Source organism: Accipiter gentilis, chromosome 16 (genome assembly GCF_929443795.1).
Source record: "Accipiter gentilis chromosome 16, bAccGen1.1, whole genome shotgun sequence".
Classification (NCBI taxonomy): Eukaryota; Metazoa; Chordata; class Aves; order Accipitriformes; family Accipitridae; genus Astur; species Astur gentilis.
Window position 1 is genome coordinate 9750931 of NC_064895.1, and position 25106 is coordinate 9776036.

General features: G+C 36.9%; 1 protein-coding gene across 1 annotated transcript in view; it reads left to right on the top strand.

The window, feature by feature from the left end:
* SNTG2 (syntrophin gamma 2) overlaps positions 1–25106 on the top strand; it is a 304975-nt gene that overhangs the window by 123838 nt on the left and 156031 nt on the right. Inside the window, exon 2 of the mRNA XM_049818624.1 lies at positions 10882–11019. Within this exon, the coding sequence (XP_049674581.1) occupies positions 10882–11019 (138 nt within the window). The remainder of the gene's footprint in view (positions 1–10881; positions 11020–25106) is intronic.

Genomic DNA, 25106 nt, shown 5'->3' on the forward strand with positions numbered 1-25106 from the left:
TTCTCCACCTTTTAATAATGGCTATCTAGCTGCTGCTCTGATTTTTGCTCTTGAATATGAGATTGCCATCTTAGAAACTTAACATCATCCTGCCTGGCTTCTGCCTTACTTGGCTGTTCTCTGCCAATTCCACTACTTTTTGTAGAGACTCATTAATTTAATCCAGTTTTATTTTTCATCTTGTCCTCTATAATGCCTCTAAATTATGGTTTTCTTCATTAATTTCAGTAATTAAAATGGTTGTTTTCCTGTTGATAAGTTATCCCCCATATTCAATGTTTCATCCACTTTGATGTACTTTAGGAGTGGTCTGTCCATTAAATACAGAAAGTATTAAAAAGTTACTGATACCACGATTGCATTTGAGAATTGCAGCCAAGACTAGAAGAAGGTTTAACAGAGGTTAAACTTAAACATGGCATTAAGTCCTTGGATAAAGCATGAAATTGGACTGTCTCATTTCTTTCCAAGCTAGCAGCCAAATGCATGATTGAAGGGATTTTCATTTCTAACCTCTGGGTTTATTTGAGCACCTGGCCTGTAAAAACAATAACTACATATGTAAGTAAAAGTTGTGGGTTTGTGATTTTTTTCTTTTTTTTTTCTGGACTTATTTTAATGCTTAGGAACTCTATTTAAATCCTATTATATTCCTGTGATTAATCTTTGCTTAATCTTGCTATGTCCAGTAGCACTAGAAACCAATACAGTATGAGAAATTCTTACTATAATGATGATAACGATTTCTTTGCGATTGCAGAATTCACATTAGGGTGATGAAACCACTGAGTTTAATTTTGCCACTTTAAATTTAGAAAGAAGCTAGAAATATTTACATCCACTTTATTCAGAAATTAAGCAGTTGGATATGGCTTTGATTAGTTGGTTTTGGCAGAACAGCACAACACAGTTTAATAGAATAGAAAAAAAATGATTTTATGCAAAAGCTTGGAAAAGAATGAATGTGTTGGAGCTGTATCAGTGTAAAGGGGAAGGATAGCAAGAGTAGGATGAATAAAACCTGCTATTCCATTATAAAAAACATGATGCCTTTATATTGGCCGTACTTGGTTATTCTAGATTAAGAAAATGGGTGGGTCTCTTTTAATTGTACTCCCAGTTCTTCATTTAATTATACTCCCAGTTCTTATTTTGATATATCAACAGGAACATTTATTAATTGGCTGAAGTCCTACCAGGGTAAACTGCATGGTACTAGTAATAGAAATGTTCACATTAATTTTCTGAGAGTCTCTTAGCTGTTTCTTAAGTAGTCTCCAAAGAGAAATGTTCTTGTGGTCTTTTTTGCCTCTTACTAAGTGGTTTAGTTTGAAGTGTGAAATTTATGCTTTCTTTTTTAACTGGTATGAACCTACTGTAAGCATAGGAGCATCTTTATATTCTTGGGCTATTTAATTCTGTGCTACTGTCCAGTTGCCTGAAAAAATGAGGTGTAGTAATAAGAAAGCAATTTACTTAAAGATAGTATCTAAATCAAAGTAAAACTAGGCAATTCTTTTAGTAGTTTGTACCTTGGCTGTTTTCTGGGACAGAGTTTGTATTCTAACATACTGAACTGTGTGGCGCTATTATTTAGCATTTATTAGAATTTTTAAGCAGGCAATTTTTATTCAACATTGCATTCTGAAAGTTCATTTTCCAAACATGCGTTACAGGATTCAAATATTTGTGTCTGATGTTTTGAGAGGTGCATAAGGATGACAATAATCAATCATATCTAATTAGCTCATGACACACTGTGCTTGCAGTAATTAAACAAGACGTTACAGCTTACTTTCTAATGATTAAGATCACACAGATTGAGAGCCAGCTGTTAATCACTTTTCTTGCAAGGCTAATGTCATTAACAGAAAATCCCAACAATCTGCCCCTAAGGCTATTTTTAAAAGAGCTTTTGGTGGACAGGCTGTGATGTAAGCAGCAAAGTAGATTTTTAAATTTTGCATTTTGAGAGCATCTTTTCAAACTTCTGTTAACCTTGAGTTAATATTCTTTCTTGTATATTTCTATATGCCACTTAAATATTTAGGAAAAACTCTGTTCTGAATTGCTAGAAAGTGATATTGCCATGCTGCAGTTAAAATCTTCTAAAAATTTGTAATGCTAATATACCTTTTGCAACTGTATGTAGTGAAATGTCAGTCCATAATATTGTCATTAATGAATGCAGACATTTAAAAAGAAGAAATAACAATCTTTGTAAAACAGTAATTTCCAAGGTGCATATTCCAGATATAATCTGTGCTTTTGGGAAAAATATACTTAAATGTTTCTTAAATATCTGTTCTTGACCATCTTTGTTTCTGATGCTGATTCTTGCCATATATTGCATTGAAAACTTACAATATATTATAATTGAAAATCTTTAGTCTTAATTGTATTCCACTGGCTTTGTTGTGAATGTGAATCACCTTTTAAAAATGGGTTATTGGGAATTTGTGATCTTCTTGACTAATTGAGAACAGTGATTGTGTATACTAAGAAACCATGAAATGGGGTTACAACTCTAATAGAAATGCACAATCTAATGGTAGTCTTGAAATGCTCAAGAGAATTTAAAAATAGTATGACAAGGATAAGTACCCTTACTAGCTGCTTACTCATTGAGGCTACAAAGCAGTTGGGGTTTTTTTGCTTACCTTTTGGTAAGTTTGGCTTGAGGGTTTGCTTGTTTTAAATAGGAGCTGAAAGAAGATGCATATATTTTAAATACATCTTAAAAGTTAGGAGGCTGTTAAGTCAGTTTGGTTGTATATTATTCAGATTAAAAGGGTTTTTTGTCGATTTTGCAATATTGAAAATAATCCACTGTTAAAAATTAACGTTGGCAGTTGCTTTCCAACTGGAATGAAATTCAGACTTCAGTTTTTGCTTTAAATTGAAATATTACCCTTCAAAAACAGACAAAAGCTGAAGGGCTGGATCGCTGGGGCAGCCACAAGTTTCATCAGCTGCAATGTTGCAGCGAGATGTTGGTGCTGCGCTCCCCACTGCAGTTCTTCTCCTTGTTGGGAAGGGAGGCAGGAATCAGCTGGCGGTGGGCTACGCGTCTGCGTGACGTGGAGGGCGTGAAATGGGGGTTGTGGCCCCTGCCCGTGACTGTACGTGTGTCCATCATAGTCCTGGCCCTTTGGCTCTGAGGCGGGGTAAGCAGGATTGCTGGGCCTAATGGATGTAATGGCATTGCTGCATCCTTCTGTACATAGAGATTGGATGGTCGTGATACTGGTGGTGGTGGGCGGTAGTACTTTAGAGCAGAAGGGTGTCTGATCCAAAGCACTGATCTCATCCAAATAATTTCTACATCATCTTCTGACATTTTTACCTGTAGTGACTGTAGTGGCTATAAGCAGTGATAATGATTTTTTTCCTGATGTTTTTTTTTTTTAGTTCTTTATGCATTCATGTGTGAAAACAAACAAAAAAATGTCAGTTTTGTTATTAACGGTATTATTGGGTTTATTATTATTTTGACATAAGGAAATAAATATACCCATTTGCTAATCTATTGCTATAGCCTTAGTCTAGATGGGTGGGTGGACAACTGCTCAGATGCTCAGACTGAGGGTAGTGGTGAATGGTTTGTCCTCTACCTGGATTCCTGTGGCAAGTGGTGTTCTTCAGGGGTCTGTCCTGCGACCTATCCTCTTTAACATCTTTGTCAGTGACCTGGAGGAGGTCATGGAGAACTTGGTTATCAAGTTTCACAATGACACCAAATTGGAGGGTGCAGTCAGTACACCATGGACAGAGACCTAGGCAGGCTAAGAAATGGACTGCTAGAAAATTCAAGAAATTTATGAACTAAACTCATGAAATTCAACAAAGTCAAATGCCAAGTCCTGCACCTGGGAAGGAAGAGCCTCTGGCAATGATACAGGCTGGATGCTGCTTGTCTGGGGAGCAGTTCTGCTGAATAGGTCCTGGAGGTCCTGATGGGCAGTGAGTTGTACTTGAGCCAGCAGTGAGCCATGGCAGCAGAGAAGTCAACAGCATCCTGGGCTGTATTAGGAGGAGCACAACTAGGAGGTCAAGGGAAGGGATTATCCCCTTCTCCACACTCATGAGACTGCATCTAGAATACTGCATGCAGTTTTCGGTTGCCCCTATACAAGTTCATTGTGGAGCAAGTTCATTGTGGAGCCACCAAGCTGATTTGGGCTGGGAGGACTTGACCTGTGAGGGAGTTGGGCTTGTTCAGCCTGGAGAAGGCTTCAGCAGGACCTAAAGGCAGCCTTTCCATGTTAACAAGGAGGATATCAAGAAGATGGAGCCAGGCTCTTCAGAGTGATGCATGGGTGGGCAGGATACAAGGTAAAGCTTTTCCTCATGAGGACAGTCAAGCAGTGGAGCTGGTTGCCCAGCAAGGTTGAGCAGCCTCCATCCTCAGAGGCTTTCAGCCTGGGCTGATCGCATAGTTGCCTTGCTTTGAGGTTGGGCTTCAAACCTCTGAAGGTCCCTTCCTACCTTTGATCGTAAAATGATGTTTTCTTTCCTGATCTATGGGAGTCTTGAACTACTCTGAGATATTGGACAAATCCATACCATTTTGTACTTCATAGCATTTTTTACAGATGGTTCTTCCAACTTGTTCATAGAAACCCTCACCCTCCTAGTACAGGGGAACCATAACCTATTCAAATAGTCTAAGGGATTAATTATTATTATGGTCAGAATTTCTTAAAGGAAAGACTATTAAGGTTAAGGATTTTTGTCTCAGCAGCTGTTAAAGTGTCACTGGGTGTAAAAGCCGTAGTATGCGAAAGCTGAGAAAAAGGACAACTCCACATATATTTACAGGAAAAACATACTCTTTAAGGGAGCTCCATATAACTAATTTCAGAAAGTTATAATTAATCTCTGTCTTGTATCTGCTTTTAGTTTTACTGAATGGTTCTTTGTGTGCTTACAGTGCTAATGGAATCATTAATTTTCTGCGTTCCACAGCTGTGTTATCGCTCTCACTACATATCTGCTGTCCTTATCCATTTGTGCTGTGTTGGTCCATTGAAAAGTCTGTATTTGTTTTCTCGCTCAAGGCCCCTTAAGCCTGGAATTATCTTCTTGTCATGAAAGACAAAAGTACAGTTCTTAGGGTACAGTCCTCCTTCAGACTAAGTGCTATAGAAATTATTATTAACAAATTTTATTGTAAATGTCACTCATCCATTGTTAAGCCCCCTAAATGATAAACTACTTCAGGTCGTAATAGTTATTTTTCATCTCTCCTATGGCAGTTGCAAGTTGTTCAGTGCAGGTGTCCTTCTAAAGCCAGTCAGGCTTTCTCCCGGATGCAGAGGTTCAGTCATATGCAAGAAGTCATGTAATTCTGAATATTAGCATCAGAGACAAACAGATCTAAAAGAAATTGTTTTTTTTTCTGGGATTTTGCCCTGTGAGAGGATTAGTACCCGTACCATTTGGGCAGATGTTTGTTCAGTTTTCTCACAGAATCCCTTAGCGATGGATGTCTGTAATCTGTCCCAGCAATCTGTCCAAGGACTTCAGTTTTCTTGTAGCTGGAATATGTTAAAAGGAGGAGATTTCTGCATTATTTTCTTATCTGATTGTTCCATTTGTCTTTGCAATAGATTTTGAAGTATTTAAAACTGTCATTATGTCCTCTTGTCTTCTGTCTTTAAACTAAACAACCCAAATTTGTGCAGAATTACTTACAGGTCCTATTTTCCAGGTCTCTGATCACTTTTAATTTTTTTATATTTCTCATGACCCTTTTCAGTTCATTACCTCTTCTGTGTAGCGTAGCCATGAATCAACGCTGACATAACACTGTATAAAAGGAAACAATATACTGGGATGTATTAAATGCAACACTGGTGATAGATTATTTCATGGGCATGAAATTATTCCTCCCTCACATTCATCCGTGTTTAACGAACCTTCTGTACTACGCAGCTGAAGAACTGTGTTTACTTTTGGGTACTGTCTTGTGAGAGTGAGAAAAATCAAATCTGTAGGAAAGAATCTGAAGGAAAGCAGTCAAAATATCTGTTTGCCTTTATTGCAACAACAAGATATTGATGCCAATATTTTACTGTCAATTCTCACTGCTACCTGTTTCCTTTCCTTAAGAAATGGTGAAGAAAAGCTTTTCTTCTTCCATACAAGAGACTGTTCTTCCTAGAGTGTAGCACCTTGCACTTTTTTTCTGTTACCCTTAATCCCATTTTTAAAATCCTTTTTTTATGTTAGTCACGGCTATTTTAAATTTTAATTCTGTCCTTCTCTGCCAAAATGTCTTTGTCTTTTGATCACAACAGGAGATGTGATGTAGAAAACATATCAAACCAGTTACGAGAGAAAGGGTAAATTTGAGCCTGCTGTAACTTAGTGGTCGGAGCACTGGCTATGTGGGACCGCCTGAAGTTCTCTTTCTGCTTAATCTGAAGTGATTTAGGATAAAAATCAGTGACTATAATTCTCATGTGTCTTCAGCAAGTGTTCCAACCATCAGTATACCACAGATACGGAATTTCAACTGAGTTATTTTCATGAAAAAAAATTTGAAATTGGATTAGAGCATTTTATCACCAGACCTCTGAGGTGTAAATATTGCTGATAAGATATTTGTCTGGAAATATAATGTGGAATTTCAGTTGGAAAAACAAGTTCAAATATAGTGCTTAATGAATTTTACTTACAAATGAGAAAACAAAATTTATTAATGCATTTTAGCAGTTAAAAATTGAACTGCCATGCCATTGAAGCTATGGATATATTTATTAAGGATGAAGATCAGCAAATGGTGATTTCTGCTGGAGGACTAATGTAACTCAATGCAGAGGATTTTTTAGATGAAGTAGGGGAGAGTCCAGATGATCCATTTTTATAAGGGTCTAAGACACTAATACTCTATTTAATTGGCAACGGTAGTGATCACAATTGCTAAAATACACTTAGGCAGACGGAGTAAGAGAGAGGCTTGGAGTTACCGAGAACTTCACAGTTTAAGTCAAAATAGTACACTGCACAGCATGTACTCTGATATCTGCTCTGAATACATACAAATATATTACATAATTTTATTATGAATCTCATCTGAATTTTCTGATCGTCTGTGTAAGAGTCTTGAACATTTTCTGCCTCTTTTCAGTTACTAGCATGAAAAGCCTGACATTGCTCTAATGCATTTGAGAAACAAATGGACATAAACAAGTAAATAGTTTCTATAGGAAACCTAGTACACCTCAACACCACTTTTAAACTCTGCCTCATTTTCGTGCAAGCTTTTTCAAAACAAAACTTAGAGCAGTGAAGACAAGTATATTTTATGCCAGTAAGACCGCAGTTTACCTTAGAGATGCCTTTGAAACAGAATTTGCAGCTGTGAGCTTTAGGCTGCAGATACAGTGCATTGACAGAGTTACGGTATTTTGAGTAGGGTCCCAAAATACATGCTGAACAGGGAGTGCTTTAAAGCAAGTACACTGGCTAGGGACCTGCCTTAAGTAGTCAACAATAAAACTGATAAAAGGATTCATCTGCAATTCTAGCTCTCTCTAGAGAGTGATGTTTTCTTCTCTGTGGTATTGACAGTTTTTGAGCTTGCTCGAGAAAGTAGGTTTCGGTGTTTTTTTTCTTTCAAAAACAAAGCAGTGACTAAGCTTTTTTAAAAGTTACAGCTACTGTGATGCTTGTGCTACTGATCCCCTTTTCTCTTCCTCCCACCAGGTACGTGGACGTGCACATGCATACCACACACCCCTTTTCCTGAGGCCAGTGTCTAGAAAACTGTCAGAGATAGGAAAATCAACATTTAATTTCCTCATCTGCCCAACTGAGTTTAAATTTATATTCCCCTACCTCTAATTGTAAGCACTTAAATCCTACGGAGATGCAACTCCCTATGCATTTTCCCCATGTTTTTTATTACAAAACACATGTAAATTTGGTATACGATCTCTAACATTACTGCATCATTTTGGGGAGTTATTTCCACTTTTTCAGTCCTCACTTTCTGGTACCAGTTATTAGAATAGCTACTGTATAAATGAGAAATCAAGATGAACATAGCATAGTTAAAATGCTGGATATACATGTACATGCGAAGACTAAGTTCTCATTAAAAGATCCTTGTTTGAAGAAGCACTTTGGACTGGGATTTGCCTGCTAGAGTTATGTATGCCATCTCTTTAACACAAAGAGAGAACAAGGGAATGTGCTGAACTCTGATTCAAAGCCATTTATAATGGTCTAAAAAAAAAACCAAAAATACTTGAAAGGCTGAGAGAAATCTAGATTAATCTTATTGATTCTGAAAGCAAATAAGGTATTGCTGCACATCATCTTGGATCACGTCAGGAGTTAGATGGAGTGTGAGGTAGGTATTGGGTTTTAATAGGAATAGATGAGCTTCAGTGAGACTTTCAGTTTAAGTAGTGTGATGGAAAATGCTAAGCTATTTAATGGGTCACTTTACATATTTCATTCGTTGCTTGATCATCTGTTACAAATGAAAGTTCAGGGTTTTTTCATTGTGTTACTTCTAAACATATGTAATGATTACTAGCCAGAGAAATGTTCTGGGTTTAGGCTATATAAAGAGCTCTCTAGAGCTCTGTTCTCTCGGTGTTTCTGTAAAGCATGCTCCAGTACATCGGCAGAAGTAACAGCAGTTGCCAGTCCGCGTGGGATAGTGATGCACAACCTCTGAACAGCAGCAAAATGTGGGGACAGTGGTTTTTCAAGGCTGTTCTTCTACTGTTTGAAAATACTTGCTGTTACGCAGCATGGCTTTTAAGCGGATGGTGTTGGCACGGTTTTCATATGTTGTCATTCACAAAATTGTATTGATAAAACATCCACACTTGCTGGAAATGCAAAAAATTTCAAAACCTCAGGAAAAGGAAGAAGTGTTCATTTCCAAACAAGTGGGAATGATTAAGGCTTTACACCCTCACTGAACTTTGTTTCCTTTAGGCGTGTCCAGCAAACACTAAGGACAAGATTTATCTGCCTGGAATTAGACACTTGTGTCTGAGTTGTTATTTATATTGTTTTTTTAAGTCAAAGTAGAGAGCTATGATGCAATTGGTTCCCTTCTAGATGGATGTATAAGACAGGTCAGGTAAATCATGCTTTAGAGGTGTCTGTTGCTCACCACTGGCTTGACGGGATCTAAATGACTGTCCTAGATGTGGATTTCTACACTGTAAACCTTTGGCAAGATCCATTTCAAGCTGAAGATACCTACATGTGGATGTCTGCTGGCATGGCTGATGTCTGTATCCCGTTGTAATAATGGAAATCTGGTCTAGCCTCCAGCTAGAGAAGGACCTGGATGTCCTGAAAAACCTGTGTCAGCCTTACATGTGTGGAGGTCTTAGGTATCCTGAAGTGTCTTAGGTGGCAACAGTGGCGTACATGGGGACAACTGCTTTGAGCCCAGGGACAGCAGAACCACATGAGAAATTCAGCTGAGCAGCTGCTGTATGTACTTCAGGGTAAATGGAATTGTTCTCTAGGCTGCATTTTCCATTTCTACTATAATGGAAGCTTTGACACTCAATTGCTGAGTAGAGCTACGCCACGTCTAAATTTAAGTGCCTTAAGCTTAAACTGATTCTGCTTTTAAAGCCCAGAAGGTTTTATTGACAATCACCACAGGCCCTTCTCCCCAGTTTTACAGAAATGAAAATATTATTATGAAGATAACGTTCCATGTTTAATTTTATTTTAAAATCCATCAAACATTCATTCAGTGCACAGGACATGTTTCTTTGTTAATTCCATTACTCTGTTCTTTACACGGTCTTCTATTTAACAAAACATAGATGAACAACTTAATTTTACATTGTCCTTTAAAAACAAATGCTGCAGCTAAACCTTAAATTATCCTTGATTATTCTTCACTGGTATAGAGGAAAATGCAGTGTTGTGATGGTGCTGTTATATACATTATAAATTATTAAACAAATACTACTTTTAAATATGGTCATCCATTTCAGAACAGGTGTTTTGCTTTTTCTCTTCTGTGTAATGACTGTAAAGCTCTGAAATTTCATTAGTCTGCTTATTTTAACAAATAGCTATAAGCAGTCCTAATTCCACAGTTTTTGCTTAAGGAAATATCTGACTGAATATTAGCGGGAAATTTGTGTGTAAGTAAATAAACCAAAAATTAAAATAGAATTTCTTTTCTACTACTCATGGAGAAAACATTGTTTATACCAAATACTTGACTATCCTATAGAGTTTACTAGTTATTAGTCCAGTGATGATGTAACTCCAGAAATGTATGTCCATCTTGACCTAAACAAACATAAATTCTGTAACACCTGTATTTGTTTATGTGTTTTACAAAGTAATAACATGGGTTTCCACTGTAATAGAACTCTGTATTTTAAAGGCAACATGTAGGAAGGGTACAGGTCTTATCTGACACAGTGAAAGGAATATCTCTAAGTCAGGAACAACATTGCACTTCCCCACTTCTTGCTGAAACTGGAAGATGTGTTCACATGCCTTTTATACTTGCCTATCTGCTTCTAATACAGTTTCATAATAAGTCATACAATTAAAACCAAATAGGACATCATTCAGTGGCAACACTCCTTTGTGGAACAGTACAATGGAGAATTTTTATTATTTTTTTATATTTTTTTTACATATTAATGTCTACTTTGAAGACCATTTAGTCTGTATTTTACAGTACAGAAGAGGCTTTTTATATCTGATCCATTTCAAGACTGAAAAGCAGACCAGTTTTGCACTTTCTGTGAACAGTGCTCATTTATATGCATTTTATGTATTGAATGGGATAGAGTTTATTTTATGTATTGAATGGGATATGAAATATTCATACTCTTAAGTTTTTGTTTCTGTGCCTTGCTTTTGCAGACTAAAACTGGTATTGCATTGTCTTATGATGAAGTATCCGAAAATGCTTATGACATCCGACTGAAGCTTACAAAAGAGGTATTAACAATTCAAAAACAAGATGTCATCTGTGTTAGTGGAAGTGATCACAGTGCAAATGTAAGTGCTTCTATATCTCTGTGCTTTCGACTGTGCACTTTAATGTCTTCTGCAGAGATCAGTTTATGGTAGTGGAGTGCAAGAGATTTTATTGGGTAATAGAAGTACATATAATGATCAGTTGTTGGGGTTTTTGTGCATACTTACATTCTTGCATATAAAAACTTTTTTTTGGCCAGTGCTATGTGTCCTTTATTCTGACATATGCAACCTTAACAGGAGAGAAAATGTCTATAAATACTGAGATTACAGCATTCTTCCACCAAATATTATTAGGCCATTAAATGAAAAAAGAAAAGAAATAAGTATTTCCCATTGAAAGCATTTTAAGAGGAAACTAACACACCAGAGTTTTCTTCATTTGTGTATCAACTATTGACAGGATGTCTGTTCAAGGGCAAAGAGCTGGCTGAGAGAACACTTGACAAACACTTATTTCACTTTAATTCTCTTTCAGGCACAGATGGGTCTTAATCAGTGCCAGCATGTATGTGGTGCTTTTTTTTCCCCAAAATTCAGTTACACTCCTTTTTCAAAAGATATGGTGCCCCTAAGCTGTAGAAGAATCTTCTGTATCAGCATTTAATAATGTCACTAGAGAAACTGGTGGAATTGTGCATAAGCAGTACAGCGGTGGTGTCTAGGTTACAGACCTTCCCAAATAGTGTATTTTGTTTCCTCATAGAAACAGTGTTCCTCTTAAAACTAAGTGTAGGCATCCCAGATTTTACTGATTAAAATAAGTTTCATAAACTGTGCTGTTGTTTTCTAGAGTGAACAATTCATGGCAGCCTCCTCAGAGAGGACCAAGGGGGAGCCTTTCTGTCTGCTTGCTGTATTGCATGTGTCATGTAAACATAAAATCTGGCAATAGGGGACACCAAGTGAGTTTGTGATAGTCTGCTAAGATTTAGGAGCCAAAAAAGTGTATAGTGGGTATCGGTATATACATATGTATGTCAGAGAGAGAGAGAGTCTGCCTATATAGCACAAAATCATTTCATTCCTGCCATGGTAAGTATTTATATAAATTGTTTAATATCAGACAAAAAATAATTTGAAATAGCTTTTATTACTTAGAAGCATTATACACTGGTTTCAAAACTTGTCCATGGAACTCTGTGGAACATGACTTGCTCTTAAAAACGTTCAAAAAGTTTGCATCATTTGGCAGCTAGTGGGAGGCCACTCAGTGAAGTGAAAGGCATGTCTGATTCTGGCTGGCTTGCTGAAATAAATATAAGCCTCAGCTGAAAATCGTCAGCTTGAATATACTTTCTACTTCCGTGAGAAGCATGAAAAACTGCAGCTTTTAATTGCAGACATTGCTGGTAGTTGTGTGCATATTGTGGTTGCAAGAGTCATAGTAAAGTATCATGTGACTGCAATATATAGTATCTGTGCATATAAGTATACGATTGCTCTGGACTCAACAGTATTGACATGCCTTGTGTATAAACCTTCATAGAAAAAGAATTGAAGTTCTATCCTACCTAGTCCCAGATTACTTCTTGACTGAATCAGCACAGGCTGGCTGCATCTGAGAAAATGTGTATCAAATCTGTATACGTATTGAACATCACTCAAGAAAAAAAAACAAACAAACACCACCACCCAAAAAAACAAAACCAAAAAACCACCACCCCAAAAACCAAACCCCTCCCTGCCATCAAAGCCCAAACTAAAGCAGTACAAAAAAACACCCCAAACAATCCAGCAGGTCTGCCTCTTCCTTTTAATACCAAGATTTGGGTTGATTTGGTTTTGCTGCATTTTACTCCTACATTTTTTCAGTACCCTAAATAGTATTTTCTGGTGGAAGACAGGACAGGAAGACAAGTTCTGATAATACCTGAGGAGCTGGATTTTGAAAGAAATTCTGGAAGGTAAGAGTCCCTGCAGAGGAGGCAGAACTGAGATATGCAGCCACTGTGTACAAAATGAGCTGACGTTCCTTGGTTGTATTTCATGACCAGTAACGATTAAACAGTGGGTAAGCCTGGAGAGGAGTGACTCTTGGGACTGTGTCAAACAGAGACAGTTTTTCCAGGTTATAGAAGTAGTGTTAATTTGTAAAAGTGAGGGAATTTCAAGTATAATTCAGATGTTAATTTAGGTTTGAGTTGCAAAGTATTATGTGGCTCTAGGTATGAAATCCATTCAGAAGGGATTTCTCCAAGCTCGTACTGTTGATAGATAGCATGGGCAGTCCTGCCAAGGTGACCTTTCCTGGAAAACATTGTTAATGTTATCTCCTTATTTTCCTTAAGTTTTCTCACTGAAGTAACTGAAAACTAAATTTTAAGGCTCCGATCTGTTGCTTTTCCATGTCCGTTGCGAGATCTCCCCAAGATGTCCCTTTCTCAAAGTGTTATCTTCAAACCGCATGGGCTTCTGTTGTCAAACTCTAATGAGGAAAATGGACTAAACTGTGGCTTCATGGCAATATTTGCTTTTTCTATATTACACTTTGAACCAAATAAAAACTTTTGGAACACTAGCATTTAATATAAAGGCCAATTGAGTATAACACGAAGATGAACACTTTCTTTTTTACAGTGTATAAATTGCTAATATATAGGAGCTCAAAAACAGAATTTGAAATTAGGCTGAAATAGGTGGTAGTTCTCTAGCACTATTTTTGGTAATTCTGAAGTTTTACACTTACAGCTACACAAGATAAATTCCACAGAGATAAATGCTTTACTTCTCAAGTGGTTAAAGAATATAATTTTCATCCCTGTGCTGTATGATTCAAAATATTAATAGAAAATTGTAACCTGAAAGTCAATTCTATAGCAGTCATAAACAATCACATTGTCTTACTGATTTATTCTCCTTTCTATACTTTTTCTCTCTCAGGTATTCATAGTTAATCTTTATTTTACACATGGCCATTTATCAAACTAGTTCATTTGCAACAAAAATTGAAAAAACTTGTTTGCCGCCTTTCTGTAGTCACCTCAAACATGTAGGAGGGGAAAAAAAATCTTTTGTTTTTAGAGTAACTTTTCTTCTTAGGTGGGATATCTGAAAGGAAAAATATTGAAAAAGAAAGTTCTGTGTCTACTTGTGGTAATACTTTGTTCTCCAGCCAGTTTTGTGGGACAGTATTTGTGGGATGCATTTGCTTCCAGCCTCCCTTTCGCTGACAGGTTCGTTGATCCTGATCTGAGAAATACTGAGGACAGGATTTGCAGCTGTGCATAATTAGCTCTGCCAGTCCTGTCCAGTTCTGAGTGCTACAGTGAGGACTGGCAAAGACATCAGTGGTTGCTAGTGCTACTGTTGTGGGTTGGACTTTCAGCAATAGAGATTATTCCCAAGGATAAAAGGCTTTCACTATAAAATATCTTTTACTACCATCATCTAGATCTATTCTTGTTTCATATTTTGCCATCCGCCATTCATTTAGGCACTACTTTCAAGCACTGAGAAAGCTTCACCTTTGATGAGAAATTGTAGTGCTGGCTTTTTGTAATTGAATGGCATTCGGCCCATTTCACTAGTTCTTGCTGTCTTGGACTTGGATGTAGAATAATGGGAGAGAAGAGCATGGTTTGTGAAATTCAAGGTGTGTATAGAACAAGTAATGTAAAGACAACTGTTTCTTTTCCTTAGTTTTAACATTTTTCACAGTAGATAACATGGCTTTTAAATATCTGTAAAAATCCTTCTGGAGGTGGAACCATTGTGCAAAATAATATTTTCCAGTGTTTTCTAATATACTATTACATTTATAAAAATGATTTTTATATAACTATATACAATATTTATATATTTTATATTTATGTGATTAAACATGCACTCTTTCCACCAAGATGTATTTCAGAACTTCAGACTTGTCAAACCCAAATATTCTAAGCAAGTCTTTGTGACTTAGTGTTATGTTTGGGGTGTTTGGATTTGTAGGGAAAAGGGGAATGTATGGGTTCATCGGAATCAGTGCATGCACATAGAAGCCAAGCCCAAAGGTATTGACAGAAATGGTGCATTGAAAATAAATAGACATTTTTCACTATCTTCTAAGTATTTTTTAACAGAAGATATCCCCCCCCAATTAAAAGTTTAACAATATTCGCAGAAAGAAATTAATTGTATGACAGACAGGGAGAGATCCATTTTCGGTTAAAGGAGAAACAGAGAGGCATTTATTTTTTTATACTTTATGCTTCGTTAAGGTATGATTTTGCTTTAACTTTTTGTCATTCCACATGCTAAAATTACTTTCTTACATACAGCACCTCACCCTTAATATTCCTTGGTTTTCTTCCATGTATATTGCTATCATCCTTCTCCTGTTGTCAGCCCACAGTTTTATGCCTCTCCTCTTTTCATAAGCAGGTTTTTTTCTCTTACTTTGTATAATATTTCTTTATCTTTTTTTTCCTGCTAATTCCACTTCCAAAGTAAGAAAAAGAACATAAATGCATCTGGCTTTTTATCAAAATCAGTCCTCACAGAGCTGAATTGTCTCTGACTTGGTCAGTGGTTGGGCAGATAGGTTTCTAATGCAGGCTCCTGGCATCTTCATTGGAAGAGGACGCCTCAGAGGCTTATGTGAGTCTAACAGAATTAGAATAACAAAAACCTTTGCATCCTGGGTACCCAACTGTCCAGCTTCACAAGCTGTGTCTTAGCTGGACTTCATCAGAATGAAGCAAGGTAGGTGAATAGGGAAGAAAAATAGCAAGATTAGTTGTTTTGTTGATTCAAAAAATAGAAACAGTGCCCAAAAGTACTGTTTAAATCCCTGATGAGATTGCTATGGCTTTTTCTTTATAACTCAGATGCTAATAAGGACAGAGAATAATGTTATTTTAGCAAACCTCTAGGGAACAGATCTGTATTAAAGTCTGAAAGTTAATTTTTTTTTTTTAACCCAAGGAAATTTCTGTCTAGATCACTACTAATATTACTGTTTGCCCAGTGCCTGTTCTGCCATCGCTGGTATGGTATTTTAGTCCAAAATTATTTTTAAAAAAGCTAATAATTAACATTTGCTGTCTTTTTGGAAACATCAAGGGGGTGATTAAGAAAGACTCTTCCTTTTGAAACTAAGATCACTTGTATGGAGAAAATACATTATTTAACCATTTGTTATTTGTTTTCCATGCTCTGGAAAGCTGACCTAGATATTTAGAAGATAGCTATCAAGTCATTCCTTAGGATCTTTATTGTGAAAGATCATAAGCTTGTGTTGCTGTCACTTTGAGAATAGTTAAAAGTTTTTATCACAAAACAAGTAATAAATATTGAGTATTCATCAGCATGAGAAAAAACTTTTATTATTAAAGATGAAAAGAGTAAGTATCTTAAGCAGAAAGGCTAATAAATGTAACAGAACAGAAGAATGGAAAGGAGACTATGGATATCCCTGAAAAACAATCTCTCCCTGAGACATGGGAAGAGTCCAGCTGAGGGTAAGTGCTTATACCAACAGGACAGAAGAAAGGCAGCACAACATCAGTAAACCAGGCATATGGACAAATATAAGTGTCCTTTATTAAAATTTCAATTAAACTATTACACCTGGAGCCATGACAGACTGTCAGTACTGGTAAATTGCAACTGTGTATATTGTGAGAGCTTGCATAGCAGTTTAAAATCTTCAGCTGTTAGGGGCAAAATTCTGACTGTGATGAAAGCATGAGCCTTTCTAGTTATGGTATGTGGGTTATTGATGGGTGCAACCTCTACTGTTCATCTTTGTCTTCACACCAGCCAATGTGTGAAATGTTGCGCAAAGTGAATGCAAATGAAATTACTCAAATGAAGAACAGCTGTGTTCTGGCAGAATTTAGCTATAATTCATTGTTATAGGATGCCTTTTTAATTTAAAAAATCAGCTTATTTTTAATGGGGAAAGGAAGAAGTAAAATCATATCTTGACACAGGGTCCTATATTTCTTATTAGTAATTCTGGAAATCCGTATTTGTAGGTGATCTGCATAGACTTAATCTGTATCATCAGTCTGAGAAGAGTCTGAGTCCCAGGGCCTCTCATATCACTTGCCAAAGAGAGTTCCTGTCCCAAATTAAGCATCTTACAACTTGGGGGAGGAGTTCCTGAGCATTCTTCTGAAGTCATACCGAGACTGAATATGTTTCAGGCACATTTAATATGATCACCACACCCTGGAGAATTAAATACCATGGGGTTTGTCACAGTCATCTTTACCAGAATAGATCATGTAATGATTTAGATTGAAAAGGACCTGTTGACGTCATCTAATTCAATCCACTGCTGAAAGTGGGGGTAGGTTCCAAGTTTGGGCAAGTAGCTGAGGGCTACGTCCATTCACATTTAGAATACCTGCAAGGATGGAGATGCTACCAGCTCTCTGGGCAGCCTCCTCTAATGTTTAACCACTTTCACTGTGAAATTATTTCCCCATGTTGTTATGCTCAATTGGAATTTCCTTTGCTGCAACTTGTAACTGTTGCCTCTCATCCTTTTTCTTTGTGCATCTGTGAGAACAATCTGGTTCTGGGTTTTGTATAATCCTTCTTTAGGTTGGCAGGCTTTGAAAATAAAATGAGTGACTTCATTTCACTCTAAAAAAAACCCCAAACCAAACACAACCCAAAAAATCACTCCTCCCACCCCAAGAAAAACAAACCAAAAAAAAACCCCAAAAGCTTTTATCTATAGTAATAGAAACAGTTATAAGATAAACTGATAAAAATATGTTATTTTACCATATTTAGTAAGGATTCTCTGCAGCTGTCCCAGATCTTCACTAGCACGTGAAAAGATCTGCTGTCTTTATAGAAAACTCGACAGCGACTGGCATGCCTCAGTCGATTTTTATAGCTGCATTCTTCCTGTCCTTTTGGGAAAAGGTGAGATCGTGTGCAATGCAAGAAGTTAAGTTTCAAAACTCTCTTTCACATTCAAAATAATCTTTTGCTTTCTGTCTACCTGTTCCTTATTACAGCTTGCCTTCACTTCATGGAAGTGGAGAAGGAGGTATCATGTGATGCCATGGAGGACTAATTTGTGTCTTTCCCTCTCTTTCTTGAGGTTTCTTGGCTTAAATTTCCACTGTCTCCGTATTTTTTTTCCTCTTTCTGAGTTACACTGTCTTTTTAACCAATGCAACTGTTCCTAAGAATTTTAAAGTCTATTAAAAATTATACAGACTTGGGACTAAAGTTTATACAGGCACCCTTTGAGCAAAAAGCTTTTCCTGAAAACGAAACATATAACCAATAATATAGCAAATCCTACTTGTAATAAAGTTCTTTGATTGGCACCCACCCCCAACATAGTTTTATGGAAAAGCTGTTAAATTATTTTTCAATGCATTCTTAGACTGTTTACCTAGTTAGTTGTAAGATGCTGCTGGTTACATTTCCTGAGATGGAAGTATTAATGACTTGTGGAAATGCAGAGATATGGCACATTCAATCTGACTGAAGTAGGTAACTGTGTGACATTTACATTTTCGTCATGATGCACTGGTTTACTAAGACTTGTATATACTCATGATTTTTAATAAAGGCTGTGGGTCATATATAAGTAGTAACAGTAGTGAGTAAGGAAGTGATCAAAACTCAGTGCTTTTTGGCTTCTAGTTAAGTATTCTTTGATCCTGAACTGCCATGTACTGGAAGAAGGAGTCTCTGTGTCCCAGTCCTAGGTGATGGCACTGGAGTTCATCTAATGTGCTGTAAGATATGTCGTATGATATCTTCACATATCAGCATAAGGCTATGGGGTTCTAGCCTTACCACATAGATGCCTATATTGTTAGACTCGGTGATTAATCATCATCCAGCACCATCTCTCGTTAGAGTTCTGCGCGCACTCTCTTTCCTCAGTACGGAGTTTCTTCTGAATTCCATCTAGAAATAATTTTGGCAAGAGCAGCCCCTACTGTAGTTTAAAATCCATATTTCTACAAAGAGAGTCAGCCAATAGGCGGACTGCAACCTGCAGCCTCTGGGTGGGTGGAAATTCACTGCTGATCACTGAGAATTGAGGGTTGTGCGAGCAGAACTGCAAATCTCTGTATGTGGCAGGATGTTAAATACATGCAGAACAATTTGCTGAGGAAGATCTAGGGCTGGAGAGGTGGAGGGTGTGAGCTGAGAAAATCCTCTTCTTCAGAACTCCCCATCTTGAGGAGAAAAATTCCTGAAAGATTTCACATATCCTTGTTCAACACATCCTCTTTTGTTCTTTTTGGACATGTAGCAACCAGCAGGATGTCTGCATTTCATGATACATTTTACTTTACTACTCACATTCTTATAAGATCTGTTTCTTCAATCATTTTTTTATCTTGTAACTTGCTTGTGGTAGCTTCAAGAGTTGCTGAAGAAAAGAAAGATAAGATATGGCTGGTATGTTAAGTACCTATCTTTATCTTCTTACCCTTTCTGGTATCAGACTGTTTTTTCCCTTGCATCCATGCAGAACAGATTGCAGGTTTTTCTTTTAACTCTTCATATTGCATTTTCTTGTTCTGCTGTTTCTTTTCCCTTGCGTGTTTCCCAAGGGCCTGGGTGGCAAGCTCTGCTGTTATTGCCATCAGTGCCTAAGACTGGCCTTTATTTTCTATTGTCAACCTGCCATGTAGTACCTGTAGTAAATTTGACTTCTTATTTTCAACAAGTAAGGAGGCCTACTCTTTCCAATAAATGCCTGATTCAACTGTAGTAGTGGGGAATAAAGTTTATTTATTAATTTTTAAAAAAAAAGTATGCTGAACAACTCTGAAAAGTGCAGCAATGAATGCTTTCTTTGTTCGCATCTTCCTGTCTAGCCATTTACCTTGCTTAAGGAATAATCCGTTATCTGTTAAGGCCATAGTCTGTTGTGGTTTGAGTGTGGGGACTAGATGGGCTCAGGTACCAAGTCATGTTTGGTCGTGGCTACATTTAATGTTGACAAGTCATTTGGCATCCAGACCCTGCAGAGGGGGAGATGCCCACCCAGGAGAGAAACCAGCACAACAGTTCCCCACGTGACCTCCCTGCCCCATGGCAGGGGGACGGGGCAGCCCAGGAGGACACTGGTAGAATCATCACAGTGGTCTTACTGATAAGTAGAAGGGAAAAATCAAAATGTTGGGGATCTTTGTCTTCCAACCTGTTCTAGCTATTTTGAATGGGCTTGTTTCTTAGAACAGTTTCAACAAAAATCTGAAGAACATGGACTATTTCAAGTGTTCCAGCATTTTCTACTGTGTGCTTTAGTTTGATGTTTGGAAATAATATATGTGTTTATTAATATTTTCATGAAGGCTGGCACAGAAAAGGGAAGTATGGTACATATAGAATCTTTTTCCAAATACGTCCATTTATATCAATGAGTGTGGAGTGCTTCAAGCAGAATGTCCTTCTGAAATCCCTTTAGTACATTGTTCATTAAGATAGATAGACAGATATAATATTTTTTCCTAATGAAAGATCTTTTACCACAAATGCCAGTCCTAGGTGTTAACAACCTGGTAATAATGACATAATAGGTAGGCATTGTCAGGTGGATATAAAATCTTGCTAAAAAACAGTACCAGAAATAAGGACTGTAATTGCCCTCTCATGTTGCCCATTAAGCTCCAATCATGTCACTTCATATGAATGAATACCAAGACATAAAAGACATTTCCAGAGATAAACTTTTCTGTTGAGTCACTGTGTTTTAAAAGAATCTAGAAAGTTTTCTATGTCAAGAGCTATCTCATACCTGATAGACATTTGACCATATAGTTCTCCAGAGTACATTTGAAAGTGTCATTTATTTTGAAACTATTAAAACGATAGGATTTTTTTTTTTCAGCTATATCATTCTTTGTAACTGTTACAAGCAGCATTACACCTTCTGTTACTGAGCAGTCTCTTCTCTATATAGTTGTTGGCATGGTGTTCTTTTGCAGTACATCTCCTGTTACCAAGCAGTCTCTTCTTTATATAGTTGTTTGCATGGTGTTCTTTTGTATGATGTCTGTGTCTTACATGTTTTAAAATTTATATTTTGTCTGTTTTTCAATATATTCTTGTCTGGCATCATTCTTGGAGATCTTGAAAGTTTCTGCCTCACTGCTCTTTATTTCAATATTGATGACTGAAACCATTTAAGGCTCTCCTCCCTCCATCTCTGCAGTTACATCTGCTGTTTCAGTCCAGAGCTCTTCTGGAATTGGCTTTCCCTGGATTTCTAACACCCTTGGGAACTACACATAAGCAAAAGATACAGGCTGAATTTAAGAATATATTACTTGCATTGCTTTCATCTGTGGACTATGGCTATCAGCATCTTCAGTTGGGGCAAAATCTTTTATGCTTATTCACATCTTTAACACCTCGTTCTGCAGTGCAGTTGTTTGCCCCAGCGCACAGAACATGATATTGTTTTGAAATAAAGCTCCTGTCTCTGAGCTATATGGTTTGACAAGATACAAACTGATTGGTTGTGCTCTGGCTCTCCTGCAAAGTAAATGTTGCTCTACGAGGGTGATAGTGCCTGAGAGGAAGACAGATTGATCACACCTAAATATTGATTCTAACCCAGAATTTAAATTCTGTACTTCCACTGTTGCAGTTATGCGAATTTTGTCCCTAAAAATTGCTTTTGAGTTTGTACCTAGCTAGCGGCTCAGTGACTGTAAAAATTAGGACTTCACAAAGAGCGGGCTGCTTTCTTAAATGCAGTTTGGTTGTCTTTGAACAAATGCAAGCTTGTTCAGTAACACCTATATGCTCCAGTGTTCTCAAGGTTTGGAACAAAACAAAAGCTTTACTCGGACATGTGCTATTAGGCAATATGGATTTTCCTTAATACTTAAAGCATTATAAAAGTGGAAGTCTTAGTGGCTTTCTCAGGTTTACAATTTACTGTTGAAAGAGAAAATAAATTTCCAAAATACATATTCTTCCACTGTAGACAAAATCCAAAAGCGACAGCCAGGCTACTTGCTCAAAGAACTGCTTGACATAAAAGCAGATCAAACCACCTGTCAAACACTTAGCGGGTAAATCTGCCTTCTCTTTTCATTGCTGGTGCATTTGACACTGGTTAACACATTTGTTTCTCAGAAGTTAGCTACTAGAGAATGTCAAGGTCAAATTGTTACCCCAATTCTTAAACATAGCGGTGGGTATTACAGACCCAGTATCACTTTGAGAAACAGATAATAAAATCCTTGACAACTTGCAACAATAAAAGGTCTCAGAAAGATAGGAATATTTCATGTTGGTATCCTGGCCAATTGCAGTTTTAATAACTACATTCTGTCTATTCAAATGTGTCCTGAAGTTTCATGCTAGGCACTTATTCTTCCTCTAATCTCCTAGAAACAGAAAACAAAACAAAACAGGCCTGGTATGGGGGGGAACATAATTACTTCTGCTTTGTAGCATAACTGGAATGAGTGATCATTATAGTATACACATCAAGTACTTTGGAAGCCTTCAGAATGAAGAGTTTTAATAAACTGTAGATGCTATTAAAATATATCATTAGCAAAAGGAAATGCTAGTTAAAAGGCAAAAAAAAAAGTATTAATTTCAGCTTTTCTGTTCAGATTGATAATTAGTAACACTTTCTAAAGAGTTTTCCTTGCCTAAAATGAAATAAAATTATACAGCCATCATACTGTCAGGTGTACCTCTGTATTTTTTTTAGGTTTGGTGGTTTTTTTTAAGACTGATACAGATGTTTGGCTCACTTTAGCCTCAAAGAATAAATAAATTAACCTGAAAAAAAAAAATTATATCTAGCCTGCAGGCAACTAAAAAGTGAAATATGTTGTTTGTAAGTTTGACTGAGACATAAACACAGGGTTTTCAGCTGCATATGTGCATGACATTATTGTTAATGTCACAAAAAGATAGTGTTTTTTTCCCACAAATATTGCAATTCAATTTCAGCAAGAAGTTCTGGAGTAGGATTTTCTTTCATAGTTGCTTGCAAAGCTAGTGTGGATTTCTGTCCAAATGTGGTAGTCATGAAATATTGTCATTACATAAGAAGTTCAGAACTGAGTCAGACCTAATATCTGCTGTGCCCACCGTCCTTTTTCCAACAGCAGTCATTCATGTTTCACTAGAAAAGCCAAACAGGGCAAGAATATGTGGTGCTTCTCTTACCACTTTCCCTCCCCCAGGTTATTCAGTGCCTTCCTGAGAAAATTCAGTTTCTGTATTAGCTCTTAACAAATTTATTTTTGCTGTAGTTGTCCGATATCCCCTTGAACACATGCAGACTTTCAGAATTTTTTTCTCACCAGACTCTAGAATCTACTATACATTGCACAAAGAATCATCTCTTTTTGATTGTTCTGATCCTAGTTCCTAATAGTATCATTTGATGCCTCCTAGTTTTTGTACTGGAAAGGGCTGTAAAAACTGATCCCATTCGCTGTCTTCTGTGCAACTTTTACTGTACTGTAAAAGCTTCCTGATCCTTAGTCTGTCTCGTTTCCTGGAGAAAGAGTTATAGCCTATTCTGTTATTCCTTGTACAGGAGCGGGTTTGTGCTTCCATTGTCCATATTGTTCTTTTCCGAACCTTTTCTAGCAGTTTCAGGTACGAATGGACCAAACCGGTATACAGTTTTCAAGGTGGGGTGAACTTTGGATTTCTACAGGGATATAATGATATTCTTTGCTTGGTCTCAGTTCTTTTGCTAAGACTTCAAAAAATTTGATTTTTGTTTTTGACCACTACTGAACACTGCACTGATGCTGTCATGGAACCACCTACTTTAACCCAAGGTCTTACTCCTTAATAGAAATGACTGATTTAGAATCAATCCTAATTCCTTATATAAATAATGTACATGGTAAAAATAATCTCTCACAAGCTTTGATCTGCTATCGTATTTTGTCTGCTATTTTGTTGCCCAGTTAATATTTTGTAAGATGTTCTGCAAATATTTTCACTTTGCTTATGCTTCCTGTCTCAGTAAGCAGCAAAGGTAATCTCATTGCTCAACCTTTTTTTTTTAATTCTTCATGAGTATTTTAAATAATGCAGGTTGCAATATAGGCAACAGTAGAACTTCACTTAGTGACCTTTTCCATTGAGAGATTATGCATTTAATCCATCCCCTTGTTTTCTATCTAGTTTCTAATTTTAATTAGTAATATGTCTGTGCAAGGCTCTTCCCTCATGGTTCCTATGTTCCCCTAACTCACCTTTAAAAATACACTATCTCTTCCAAGACAGATAAGTTCATCTAAGTATCTGCCAATTCTGTTCTTTGTTATAGTTTCTCTCACTGTCTACAGATTTGGGTTTTTTTTCCCCTATAGTTCTAATTTGTTTAGTACAAGTCTTAAGTTTCCTAAGCCTTAACTGGAACCTTTTATGAAAAAATGGGATTTTATTTTCAGTGTTGTAGTCTTCATGTATCAAGGCTTTATTGAGGAGTATCAGTCCAGTACTCCTGCTTTGTTTCATCCATGCGTTCCTTTAAGACTAGGGTGAATGCTATCTGACCCTGGTGATTTGCTACTGTTATTTAGTCAATTTGCTTCTAAAGTGGTTTCAAATTCAGACAGATCCATACATCCTTTGTGCTGGTTGGAGGAATGTCTCTAGTTTCTTTCACACTAATGAAAAGTGTTCATTTATCTTCTCTTCAGTAACCTCATTTACTCCGAGTATGCCTTTTATATCTTGATCATAAATCGACCCTGTGGTTTCTTTGGCAGACCTCCTGCTCCTGATAGATTTTGAGATTTATTATTAGTTTTTATTCTTATTGGCAGTTTTTGGAACTCTGTTTCCAGTTGCTGCCTAATTTTGTTTTTCAATTTTATTTGCTTATGTTCTTTTTTCTTGTCTTCATATGAATATGATGTCCATCACTCTTTACCTGTAATAATCTCCCTTAACCTCCTCTTTAGCCATGCAGTTTTCCTTTTAATTAAGCCCTTCTAATAAGTGGCATTCATTGGGTCTGTGCTTCCAGTGTTGTACCCTTAAGTACTCTCCACACTGCCTATACAGTTTTAATTTTCTTAGCTGCCCCCTTTATTTTTCCTTTCAACAAGCTTCCTCGCTTTTGCATAGTTCTCTTATTGGGCTCACAGTTGTGTAAATGTTGAATGTAAAGTACATAGCAGTTGCTA